At 42.6% G+C, this 13,883-nt stretch overlaps 1 protein-coding gene across 5 annotated transcripts in view; it reads right to left on the bottom strand.

Moving 5' to 3' along the window:
• Positions 1-13,883, bottom strand: part of VEGFC (vascular endothelial growth factor C) — a 551,666-nt gene that overhangs the window by 45,577 nt on the left and 492,206 nt on the right. For all 5 annotated transcript variants that reach the window (XM_078677689.1, XM_078677686.1, XM_078677688.1 and 2 more), the window contains exons 4-5: positions 11,872-12,023; positions 401-510 (exon numbers count right to left, since the gene is read on the bottom strand). In XM_078677689.1, coding sequence (XP_078533815.1) covers positions 401-510; positions 11,872-12,023 — 262 coding nt within the window. The remainder of the gene's footprint in view (positions 1-400; positions 511-11,871; positions 12,024-13,883) is intronic.

Here is a 13,883-nt window from a genome sequence, read left to right on the forward strand (position 1 = left end):
TGTGTGTACATGCATCTGCCTATGTGTGCATAGGTCAGCCTCCTATGTTCTGTACATTGCTCTGTGTGCTTTTTGTGCTTGGGTGACTAGTGTGTATCTGTGTGTGTGTGTGTGTGATTTTGTATCCATCACATCATACACAACTACCAATGATAACATGTTTTAAAAAACATTTGAATGACGAGCTATCATCACAGTTTAAAACGTAAAATGTTACCTTATAATTAAAAAATTGTGACACAATCCTTCACCATACAAAATGTGTACATAAGCAGACATATTAACAGAGAATTCACCTGGCACTAAATTATGTATTTACAATTAATTCACATAGTGGAGATTTTAATATGAAAATGCAAGCAAGATTTTAAGAACTGCATTTCTTTAAAGGTGTGCTTACCCGGGCCTCCAGTGTGAGAAGGAAATCCAAAGCTATCCTGCATTATACATTTGCAAACCTGATTACTCCAGATATGATTCTTTGGACAGGTTTTGTTTCCAGCGTGACATCTGCAAATTAGATCCACAGTTAATTGAGAGCATAAGCACTTAATTTAAGACCTGAAATCACATTCTCCTTCTGCTCCTTGATATGTAATTGATAGATTTCAGAATTAGGTACACACTTAAGTTCACAAGTATAAATCCAAGTGCGTCAACTCAGTATCATGCTTTCATCTTTACAAATGATCGCCAGTGGCTGAGATTAATTCAAGCATTTCTTCCTCCAATTTGTTTTTTAGACACTAAGTGTAATGGGTATGCTCTGATGTTGGTCAGGTGTTCACTGGACTCAAAGTGCACCTCACTGACAAGTCAATGTCAATTGGGGGTTGTTTGTGTTGTTCCATTAAGTGGGGGCCTGTGCTGGTTTACGAGCTGGACTGTACCTGATGTAGCAGGGTCTTTGTTTAGAGTAGCACAGTGTGTCAAAAACGATGGACTGGAATACATTGTGAGTAATCCCCACTAGCTGAGATTTATTTAAGCTTTTCTTCCTTCTTTTTCTTGTTTGTTTCATCTTTATAATCTCAACACGATGAGTGTAATGCAATGTTTGGATAATAACTAGAGTGTAAAGAGGAATTACAACAGCTGTTGTTTATTTAAGGAATTCCTTAACAGTGTGACATCACTAAGTTCATTGTAGTGAATTATGGAGAGTTTTAAAATTCACTACGTTTAATGCTTGTTCAGCTCACAGCAGGGTCATCAACTACAATGTCATTTTAAGTATTTATTAATTTAATATTTACCAGTCAAGTTCCGTGTTGTACACAAAACTCTGACTAAAATGTGGGTAGATGATATCCTCATCTGTTGTGCATCAGCTTGACCTGGTGTTACTATCCATGTGTTGTGCCTCCACACTTTAACATAAGTAGGGGCAAACTGAGCCAGCATAAATTCCATGTTGCTCAAGAGTTTGAATTTTAATTGTTAGAAATGGGGGTGTCTAGTTGGCAAGGGTTTGCACCTATGTTCAAGTAGGGACAGCCACGGCCAGTAGTCGGAGGACCGGCCGGGCGGTGATGTGGGGAGGGGGAGGGGCATGGTGGGGGGTAGTAATGTATGGATTACGGACTTTAAAAAGTAAGTAAACATAAAAATAAATAAAATGAATTTCGTTGCACACACTGCATCACCAAATGCGACGCAGTGTGTGCAACGAAATTTGTTTTATTTATTTTTATGTTTACTTACCTTTTAAAGTCCGTAATCCATACATTACTACCCCCCACCCTGCCCTTCCCCCACCCCACATCACCGCCCGGCCGGTACTCCCACTACCGGCGCGGCTAAGTAGGGACCCTTCTTCCTAGTGAGGGTAAGGGGGATACAATTCTAAAATAACCCCTGCTCACCCCGTTGGTAGCTTGGCACGCGCAGCTACGCGGTAGCTTGACAGGCTTATCTCAGAGGCAGTGTGTAAAGCATTTGTGAACACATACAGTAATACAGTGAAAACACTACAAATGTAAACCACATCAGTTTAGAAAAATAAGTAGTCTTTCGCTAAACCAACACAAGACCAAAATGACAAAAATCCGCAATACAGTACTAAAAATATGATTCTTAAAAGATACAAACAGATCTGTTCCAGTTGGAAGCAGGTGATGCATCGCTTTTCACAATTCTTGCAGTTTCCAGTCCCAAAACAATATCCAGAGGGCCAGAACACTTGCAGGCACTTCTCAGCAGGGCAGAAGTCCCAGCATAGAAGTTATGGGGAGACTGGGGGTGAAGTCATCATGTTCCTGGGACTTCATAACAGGAGGCAAGCTCTATTTCAAGCCCTTGGAGATCTTCCTCAAGCAGGGGACACAGTACACAGAAAAGTCCTTCTCCTTTCCTTTGCAGAAAGAAGCCACTGCAGGTCAACCTCGGGCAGCAAACAGCACAGGGGCAGTCTTCCTCCTCAGTTTCTCCAGCTCTTCTCCTTGGCAAAGGTTCCTCTTGATTCCCAGTAGTGATCTAAAGGTCTGAGGTCTGGGCCCCTCCTTTTATAATACAAAATCCTTTGTTCTTTGTGGCAGAGAAGCTCTTTTCCCAGCCAAAAACCAGTTCTGTCCTCTCTGGTGCAGCTTCCTAGCAGGAGGTGGAGACAGCAATGTCCAAGACAGACCAGGCCCATTCGGGTGTGAAAGAAGTCTCCTCCCCCTACTCTGAATGCATCCCAGGTCTATTCAGCCTAGCCCTGACTCACCCTAGAAAGGCAGGACATGCCTAACACCCCCCACCCAAGTGGCTGTCTAAACTGAATGCACATCCCCAGCCCCTGTCACTCCAAAGCCGGCCTGGCAATACACAACCTAGCAGAGGCACAGTGGATTGTTAGGCAAGAAAATACCTACTTTCTAAAAGTGGTATTTTAAAACCGAGAATTTAAAAATCACCCTCACTAAAAGATGCATTCTAACATTCTGAGTTCAGACATATCAAATTTTATTTTGCCATCTTGTTACCATGGGCAGTAATACTTATAAGATGTTTTGAGCAAACTCTCCATTCTATCCCATGGGACAGTTAGTCTTACAATAGTGAAAAACGAAATTCAGTATTTCACTATCAGGACATGCCACACACTTCAGGGCATTCCTACCTTTCACATACAATGCACCCTGCCCACAGGGGTACTTTGGGCCTACCTTAGGGGTGGCTCACATGTAGGAAAAAGGCTAGGGCCTGGCAAGTGGGTGCAGTTGCCTTGTCGATATGGGAGTACTAGACTGCACATAGGTACCCCAATGGCAGGCCTGAGACGTTGTTGCAAGGCTGCTTGTGAAAGTGACACAATCAGTGGTGCAAGCCCAATATCATCATTTGATTTACAGACCCTGGGCACACACTGTGCACACTACTAGGGTCTGACTAGTACATGAAATATGCCAATCATGGATTCTCCAATCCATAATAATAATTTACAAATGGAGCACTTGCACTTTGGCACTGAACAGCAGTGGCAAAGTGCCCATAGCATCAAGACCAGCAAAACGAAATCCATCACTGGCAAAAATACAGGAGGCAAAAGCAAAAATACAGTGGAAACCCATGTCAATGATGTAAGGTCTAACATTAATATATTTGATCATATTGTTTGGATGTTTAGCAGGGGTGGCTCCTACGCTAAGGCGGAGGAGCATTGTCTACTGCTCTTATAGCAGTGAAAAAGGCAGTGAAAAGGGCAAAAATAAAGTAATAACATTATAATTTAATATTTCGTTGCTGCAGGGCTGGATTCAAGCGGGCAGGGCTGGTGGCTTAGAGAGGAGGATTGTTTTGTGACACTAAGGGGCTTATAATGATGTCGGGCGGATGCCATTGCAGAAACTGGAACGACCAACCGACCAGTCAATGGTCCCGACAGCCTAATTACGTTTGAATACTTACATTTACTTATGGGAGCATATGCTACGGCTGTAAACCGGAGGTTGTGTTCATCCTTGCACAGAGTAGGCTTTCGATTTCGGGAAATCCTGGGATGTAAAAGCCTGCTTAAAACCGAGCCTTGTAATGTGGATGGCATAAAACACTGTCCATATGGGCTACAGACCGGTCTCGTTGAGTCCGTCGGAAGGCATCCGGAATGACGGGCCATTTTCACTTCCAACCACCTAAATTGTAATTAGGCGGTCAGAAGTGAAACCGACGATCTCGGTCGGAAAGCCTCCAACCTAAGGTCGGAGGCTTCCCATCCGAGATCGTAATCAGTGCACATGACTGCTTGATCAGTCGTCTTGGGCTGGCCAAACAGTCAAGCGCACTTTGCATGTTCCCCACCAGTCTGTAATGCACAGCCTGGTGGGGAACATACACAGGCTCCTTGTCACCGTCTGAGCACTGATCCACAGTCCTCAGACCAATCACAATGCCCTGGATGGATTGGCTTAGGGGCCTGTGTGCTTCCTGCTTCTTCAGGACTGGAGTCAGGAAGAAAGAACCAAAGTGGAGACAACCAGGAAAGACTGTGGAAATGGTAAGTGTTTTTTCAAATATTCTTCGTCCCCCCTGTCCCGCCACCCCTATTGCTTACCAGCCACCACTAACGTTTAGTCCATCTAGTTATATTCTTCTTTGACAACACAACGTGTTTAGTGCTGTGTTTTTTTTAGTTGTGTTTTTATACGCTATAGTTTCCCATTGCTGACACTTTGGAGCATCTGAAAGGTCAGAGAAAGGCAGAACAACTTGTGAGAATAAATTACATTATGTGTTTGACATTGATTAGATGTACGCATGTCAATACATGTTGCAGATGTTGCTTTATACTTTTGTGTGCCATATATACATTTGGATTTCTAAAATGGTCAGCCGACGCATGTGCACTGTATTTTACCACTTTGTCACTAGACCTTATTGGCAGCAAAAAGCACGTAGTTGTACAACATGATGGTATATATTGCCAAATAGCTTCTAAAATCCACAACAACGGAGACTATACTCAGGTGTGATTTTATGGCAACGTATTATTGTTTCACTATGAGTTATATTTTCCTGTAATGAGGCACCAGAGGCTGTATTACAGAAGTGCACTGGGGCGCAACAGGTGTAACCCTGGGCGAAGGACTTCGCTTGCTTACTTCACCCTTTGCAAAGTAGGCGTAGCAGGCAACACTAGTTGCCCGCCACCCGCCTCCCTCCCGCCCTCCCCTACATACCTAATTTCTGCAAATAGTAAAAGAATAGTAAATAAAAAGCACTTACCTTTTTCGCTGTGTCCCGGGGCTCTCTCTTCTCGTTCGTGCTCGTTCGCGCCGCAGTCTTAGATACCAATGTGCATGCGCGGCCGCCCGCGCATTCGCATTTCTCGTGAGAAATGGGCGGGCGGCCGCGCATGCGCATTGGTATCCAAGATGGCGGCGCAAACGAGCATGAACGAGAAGAGGGAGCCCCGGGACGTAGCGGACGAGGCAAGTGCCTTTTATTTACTTTTCTTTTACTATTTGCAGAAATATGTATGGGAGGGGGCAGGCGGCGTGTAGTGGGGCTATGCGAAGTGCGTAGGTGGGCGTAGTTTCTCGCCCACTTTGCGTAGCTTCGCGTAGCCCCTATACGCATACTACGCCCAGGGTTAGTTTGAACCCACTGAGTGTGTAGAAAAGGCCTGTGTGGCCCCTTCTGTAATACCGAGAGTGCTGGCGCACATGTAGTGCCAGCACTATCATTAGAGGGTGCTCCCGTCAGTAGTACCGAAGTGGGCGTAGAGGCACAAATGCCTTTAGGAGGCACACTGACGGGGGGCATATAAAGGTAGTGCAAGTTAAGTGAGGCTCCTATAGGCAGCCTTCTTGAGGGATCAAAGGGGATCCCATGAACCCCACAGACATCCCCTTGCAGACGGGTGCAGTCACTCACTGCACCCACCTATTGAGGGATTTATAATCCCTCCTAACAGTGCAGACGGGTTGCCACCTGCACACAGAAAAACTGAGCATCTTTTAAATAGTCGCTCAATATTTCACTTGAATGCTCTGCTCCCAAGGCAGTTCAAGTTCCCGACTGCCCTGGGGGCAGTGCATTCACCATAATTGGGCGCACTTTACCTGTGTGCATCCGGTGCACCTGCTAGAAGGTGCATCTTGGTGCAAACAGGAAAAGTGCACCCTATCTGTAATAGGGCAACAGGTTTTACACTCTGGTGGGGAGTAGCCCCCTAATTTTAAAAGTTTTAATAGAGTGAAAAGGGGGGCTTTTACGTAACATAGAACCAATGCCACAATCATAATGACACATATACATTTATATACCAATATTGCTTTAAATGTGCAAATAGACATGTTCACAACAGTGCTTAATTTGTAAAATAATAAAAGCCAAGGCCCTGACCAGGAGGCCACTGCAGCTTGCACCGTACCATTACCCCAGCATCGCTGCCAATGGTGGTACCAAAACAACTATTAACCATCTCTCTCGCCCGCAAGTGCGGCAGTTCAGATTATTCCAGGTCCCCAAAGCTGTTCAGATTATTCCAGGTCCCCAAAGCTGAAGAAATGCCTGTGGAGGCAGGTATTAGTATTTTCTAATGTATATTGTAGTCATAAACAGCCGTTGTTCTGCTCATCTCTAAATTAGATGAGCAGTACTACCATGTGGCCAAGTGTCAGAAGCATGGTGATGACACTTAAGTGCTGATGCCCAACACCGGAATACAATTAAGCGCCAGTCCCTAGTACCCGAAACCACTGGCTCAATTTAACCATTGATTTTCACACATACTTCAGTTGTGATGTATTGATTAGGATTAGCTTGATCTAGGTACTGGGTACTTGGGCTCTATCGTTAATCATGACAGGAATTGCAGACTATACTTATGTCAGCAGTGATTTTTTAAATAGATTGCCTTCTTGCTAGCTAAAACAGAACGTAAACATAACCTATCATTCATCCTAAACCAATAATACATTAATCAGTGTGCAAATAATGGTGTAGACACATGCGCACTGGTACACCTCACCCAATTTACTATGCTAATCACAAATTAAAATATTCCTCTTTCAAGGCAGTTGAGGTCATGAACTCCATAATAACCCATAAATGTTTTTGGCTGGTTGATTTTTCAACTTCATTTTGAATTAAAAAGAAAAAGTGTTACTTGACAAATGGGAAAATGTTTGGAAACTGTTTCTCTCTGTTGTTAAAATAAACACTGCGAGTAACCATGAATATTTCAAACCGTTATATTGTCGAGACATACTGGTGTACTGCAATGCAGTTCCTTGTTTTTCTTGAAATGTTTAGAAAACCGCAAATGTTTGAATTGTAACAGATAAACCAACTTTTATTTTTCAATGTTATTTTTCTGGTTTCAAAAGATGATATGTCAGACTTGGCTTTAGCAACCACAGACTTGACGCTCAGTGTATAAAAAATAGAGAGAAAAGCTACATTCGAAATGGCTGGGAAGGGGACATGCCTTGCGAGCAATTAGACTTGCCAGAGAGTTGGCATTGGAATCATTCGCTGGAGAAATACATGTGCAGAGATCAGTTCTGCAATATCAGGCGCCCCTTTTCTGCCTCAACATCCTAATTTAAAGTGTACTGCAATTTAACCCTTACTTGGAAAATCGGGTACAGTACAATCTAACACATGGTACTATTAGGACATTAAAAATCATCCGTTGGTCTAGAAAAATCACTCCATTATGCGTATTTGCCAGATACTGTGGTAGCAATGTTACAAGGGTCATTTTATTGCTCCCAGTTTTATTGGACGATTTTTCCAGCTGGCAAACCCGATGGAAAATACACACTTGTAGAAACCCCTAATTGACAAGAGATGAGACCAGCAAACAGGAAATGTCTCACCTAAAGTGTCTACATGATTTGAAATGTGTAGGAGAGCAGTCTCACCGCTGGCCCTGCATTTTTGGAGGAGATACTTACTGCATTATTTGCTTTTTGGCAAACATCCCTGAAACACAGAGAACTTGACAACCATTCTTTGGATCCCACAATCCACTTGATTGTGGGATAACAGACAACCATTCATCTCTATTTCTATTTCCACCAATACTATGGCTTCTGAATGAGAAAGAAAATATAAATTCAGTGAGTCTGTAATGCAGGTACTGGCAGGGGAGGCCGAAAGCGAACAGCCCAGCAAGAGCCCAGCTGATAAGGCATTTTCTGCAGAAAACAAAAACGCTAGATTTATGTAATGGAAACAAATGACTGCTTAAGTTAATGCAGTCTCATTCCATCCAAGGACTGTAGAAGATTGCAAGAATTGTTTCAAAATTTCGAGCCGTCATATTCAGGATTTGATGACCAAACACAGATGAGAGCCTGGAAACCAGAGAAGGTCTACCTCCAGAAATGAAGCTCGCAAGGTCCGGTCGATAGTCAACCTTGCCAGCAATGAGGGCATTGAAGGAAGAGCAGAGGAGCCTGGAATGTGTCACATTCACCACTTATCTGCTTTCTCGAATAAGGAATAGCTAAAACTATCCAAATATTACATGACATCAAAAGAGTGTCTCAATTTATTATTTAATTCTATCCAGCTTCTTCTTAACATTAGGCAAATTATAACACATGGACATTTTTTCACCTTAAATAAATTATATGTAAGTAGGATTGCATGGAATGTTTAAAAATATCCCCATTATCATTGCAGTGGAAAGAGGTTCATCCCTCAGCCAGCTATGCCTCCTCACCAACACCAGCAAGATGCCCTCGAGGCCCTTCGGGGAAAAAGCCTTCAAACACAAGTGATTCAAAATACCTATCAACACCTTCAATTTCTGTGAGCTCAAGCGTTCTCGACTCCACCTACAACAATAACAACGTCTGACTCATCTGCTCTACCTGATATAAAACATACCTAAGCTTCCTGTGTATCTGTGACCACATCAAATTCAAATACTGTTGTAACCTCTGTGAGTGACAGCAGTGGTAAGTCACAGGATGCCATTATTGTATCTGAGATATCATCTGGAGTCTCAACACATATAACTATGTCCTTTGCGACACCTGTCCTTTCAGTACCAATTCCACGCAGTATTACTGAATTGCCACAAGTGAAACAGGAAGAGAAGGAAGAGAATGTACCACTGGCAGAACAAGTGACCAACATTGAGTCGAGCCCATTATCAGAGGATGTTGAACACCCTTTGACAGCTGATGACACCTGTCTATGGTAACCACCTCCAGTGCAGACAATCACAGTCTATAACAAATATCTAGATGAGTGGCAGTGATGGAATCCAGTCACGTCACCCTGCACGCTCATCACAAGACGGTATAAGTACTATCCAGACCATAGATACACACTCACAAACTGTCTCTGAATTCGTAGGGCAGCCGATAAGGTTTCAACAACAAGAACCAAGATCTTCTGTCTGCCATTGCATGTAATTGCAATGTGATATCTGGTTTGTGCAAAGGCGACTTGTGATCGATCTGGCTAAGCAGAGAGCCAACTGAAGAACTATCAGTTGACTGCACCAAGCTGTTTGACAGTTTAGCACCTTGCTTGGAGAGGTATAGTTCTAGTCTCTATGTTCAATTGATTCAGAAACGTGCATTTCAAGAGGGAATCATGACGCAGGCAACTAGTGCGCAAATGGGACAACCTACAAGCAGTCCTATCAGTCATTCTCCTCCCCCACCTAGCTACTTTAGCATCATTCCAACTGGTATCTCCAGTATGCCCTTGAAAGAGGTCTGCCTGTACAGTACAACTTTTTGACCCTACGGCTCCCTCTATGTAAGAAAAGTGCAACTTATCTGAGATGGCTATAGACAGGTAATTACTTTATATAAATAACAATATAAAAATGTTGCCTGTTTAAAGTATTAATATTTTTGATAAGAGGAGGTATTGTTTTCGTTTGCATCATATTCAAAATAAATAGATTTTTTTTAAACGAGTTTTGGTTTTCATGAGAAGAAAATCATTTGTGAGAAGTAATTGTTGACAAATGTGTGCCTTATATGAGGAGTATAAAGATGTTGATGATAGTCCTGTTCTGCTACATGTTCCTGGTATTCATCATCTTACTATACAGGTTGGTCAAGTCTGTGTTTATGTTGCAGTGTCATAGGCACTTCTACACATGCGAATGTCATGCAGCCCTGGTAGTATTTACTTTTAGGAAAGTGATTCACTATGTCAAAATTATAAGTAATGTACACATTACCTATCCTAGAAAATTAAAGTAAGGGTACATCCTGTGAAGATGCCTTCTCAAACTTCAACATCACCCTTCAGGCACAGAACGTAGCAGAACAAGAAGTGTAGTTGTTTAATGATGCTTGTTGTGAAAAAAACAGTCAAAATATACAAAATTAAAACATGTTACTATGCTTTAAATAATTTTTATTTGTATTATCTACTTTTGAAAAATGTACCACTTGCTCTAGGCAGGAGGTAAATATAGGTGCCAATTCCTAATGAGGGAATGCTTTTAGGCCTGGGCGGTAAATTCCATTCCGCTTGCGGAATTTGCGGAATTTCGCGTTCTGCGGAGAACGCGAAATTGCCCAAAATTCTGCGTTCCGCGACTTCTCGAAATGTTTTGCTTGTTCGTGTTCTCAAAATGCATGTTCGCGAGTTATTTCCCCCGAGCATGCAAACAGCGATTGCGAACAGTAAAAAAGCATCGCGAACAAGCAATTCCGCGTGTTAGCGGAGGTTTTTTACCGTTTCGCGGAGATTTGCGTAACGCGATTACGCAAATAACGACCACCCCTAAAAGCTTTACCTCACACCTTGTAACATCAGTTTTCCTTGTCTACATGCAATTTAGCGTATGATAATATGGCCCCCGGTTCTCCTCAGTCATGTTTTTTTGCACTTGATTTTACTGCACTGAAAATCGCATGCAAAATAACAAATAGGGAAAACTGGTAATCTGACATGGCAAAATTAATGATTAACTCCATGCAGTATTTTCGCTCCACCTGATCTACAATCAGGACCTTTCATGCTGTACAATGAAACAGAAATACCCAAAATGGGGGGAAATTGTTTTAAATGTTTAGTACATATCTACGGGTACGTCCATGTAAAGATTATCCTACGGATCCATCACTCCCCCAGACCACATTCTTGTCTCATTCCTTACTATTTTAGGTAATGTTCCTCCATGACAGTGCTCTCTTTAAGGGGCTTTAAAAACTCCCCTTTAAATAACATCTCACCTGCAATCCTCAGGTAGAGTCAATATATGGGTCAACACTCAAAACACCCAAACAACTTCCTGCTTTCTGTATTGTTGCCTTCCTCCTTGAAAGATGCGTTTCTCTTTTATCTGAGCCCTATGCAGGCTCTTCTGCGCCTCCTCCTCAGTGGAGCTTAGCATTTGGCAGTGCTGAAGGGGTGGATATGGGCTTCTATTGGTCCCTCCCCAGCGGAGAGGGCCGTCTATGCAGTATGTACTTTCTAGGGGGGGCTGCGTGGCTGTTGGTGATTGCTGCCCCCGTGGTCCAGATTAGTCTGGCAGCCTGTTTTCTTTGACCTTGCGTTCGTGGGCAGGCTGCCAGTTTCTTCCCTCCACTCCCTGGCACTTCTTGCTGTCCAATTCCCGGAAAGGCACTTTGTTCCTAGCAGACACTTTCCCTCACCTCTGGGCTTCGGTTTTTCTCCCCAGATGTTTTCCAGTTTATCAATGAGTGCAACATAGAATTCCAAAGGAATGGCTAATTTGAGCACCAGGGATGAAAAGTCCCAGAACTTGACCGATAAAGTTATGTGTCACGGAATTAATTTCAGTCTGGGGTGATGCATTTCAGAGTTTACATGAAGGAACTGAGGAGGGGCCCGACCTAATAGGAACTGAATCTATGTGAAACTTAAAAGTGCATTAATCACGCTCTAAACCAAAAACAGTAGACATACATTCAGAACCATGCAGTGAATACTTACTGTGAATGGGTGGCTGGCAAAGAGCGTCGTATAATCGAATGCACTTGTCTGTAAACATCCAGTTTGGACATGCATCGGCAAGATGTATGATTGGCAAAACTGATTGTTACTGGTTTAGGTCCCTGAGAGAGTGGAATTGTAATCTCAAATAACTATGAAAAGAAAAGAAAAAACAGATTATGTTTTTACAATGGAATCAATACATTCTTGTTTTGACATTAAACATGAAAACTGCAGGTTGAGCAGGCAAATATCCCTATGTGGGACACATTACTAATGTTCATGCTGTAACAATACTATTCAAAGCAGTAGCACATGGAATGAATAGCAACAAATTAATTATTCATGAAGTAGATGAAAGCAAAGATGCATTTCATCCTCCCCACCAACCTACAGCAGACTCAAGACCTCCTGACATTCAGACAACTTCTCAAGACCTGGCTCTTCGATCAGCGCCCTGAGACCCTCACTGGTATATAGCGCGCGTAACAAATATCCTGATTGATTGATTGATCGATTTGTTTGGAGCTGATTACAAGTAGTGTTGGATGGTTTCCCGGGAGCGAATCAGCCCCCTTCTTTTACAATTGGCCCAGTGTACTCACACCAAAATTCTTTGTATGCAGGAAGAAAGATCCATTTTTATCAGATGTAAAATCTGACAGTAAATTCAGAAGTAAATCAGGCTGTGGTTGTGGTACAAGAGCAGCCTGTCCAATCTCCTGTCGGACTCCTTTCCTACAGCACATGGGGAGAATAGAACGCTCCCCCTTCCTGTCCACAGCCTGCCCTGTCCCCTGATGCCCTCTCCAGCCACCCTGCACAGACTCTCTTGTCCCATTTACTACCTACTCAAAGAAAGTGGTACATGGGAGAGCTGTATACCATGGAATTGCAAGTTCTGTACGTAAGTTGACCTAGAAACACCAGGTCTGCATAGTAGTTCCTCATTCTGTTAAGATTAACTCAGAATTTCATGGTATTGGTAGGGTGTTTCCACATAGGACTGGTGTGTGTGGGTGTTGAGTTTGCATCCCACCAGTACTGACAAATTCATAATTGGGCCCGAAGTAGCCACCTTAGGCTGAATATTTTGTAAATGACTCTGGAATCCAAAAAAATAACAATCCAACATAACATAGTATAACAGAACAGAACAAAACATAACGCAAAATAACACAGAACATTTCAACTTTCAAAAACATAATACTCTGCACCACTGCATAACATAACACAATCGTGTTGCACTAATTTAATGGTAAATCCTTTCAGTGACAGATATTATCAACTTTCGCCTAAAAGAAGCTCATAAACAAAACAAAATAGATACCGTTTTTGAAAATAGCCAAGGATATTTCTAGGTGCAGAGCTGGCCTAGGAGGGTAGTTGGGTGCTCAAGACGAAAAAGGATAAGTTGAATTTTTCTGAACAATAACAAGAGTAATGATATTCTGGTTGCCTTGCGTTTACCAAATATGGGTTTCGATTGTATATGGGTTGTCATATGAGAACGCTGTAACCAACGACTTCAGATTATCAGTAAATTACTGCACTATCTCTTATTATAGTGCACCTTTATTAAACCCAAGTGTAATATGAAAACATAGTAACACCATATGAAGAGTCGGTACACCGTATGAAATATGTTGCGGCAGTGCGCGTCTCCTTTTTCCAAAAGAATCTGACATTTCTCATTTGCCTCCCTTACGCAGGAACAGGCCATGGGAGACATATGCCCTTTTCTGGGTACCCCAGGGTGGAATGAAATACTATTGTTTGATTATTGATGAATAGTGCACAATCACCCTTTAGAACAGCATTGCCCTGCATTCAAGAGTCCGAGAATGCCTTTGCGAAGAGTTCCACAGGTTCAATTGCAGACCAGAAGCTGAATATGTTTGTACCTTTGTTAAATGAGTTATCGGGCTCAGTGGTCACACACATGCTTGAATCACCACTAGAGTGAGAAAGTATGGCTGTATACTTCAGGAACTCCCCTGACTACATCTGGC

The sequence above is a fragment of the Lissotriton helveticus genome, chromosome 2_1 (assembly GCF_964261635.1).
Source record: "Lissotriton helveticus chromosome 2_1, aLisHel1.1, whole genome shotgun sequence".
Taxonomy (NCBI): Eukaryota; Metazoa; Chordata; class Amphibia; order Caudata; family Salamandridae; genus Lissotriton; species Lissotriton helveticus.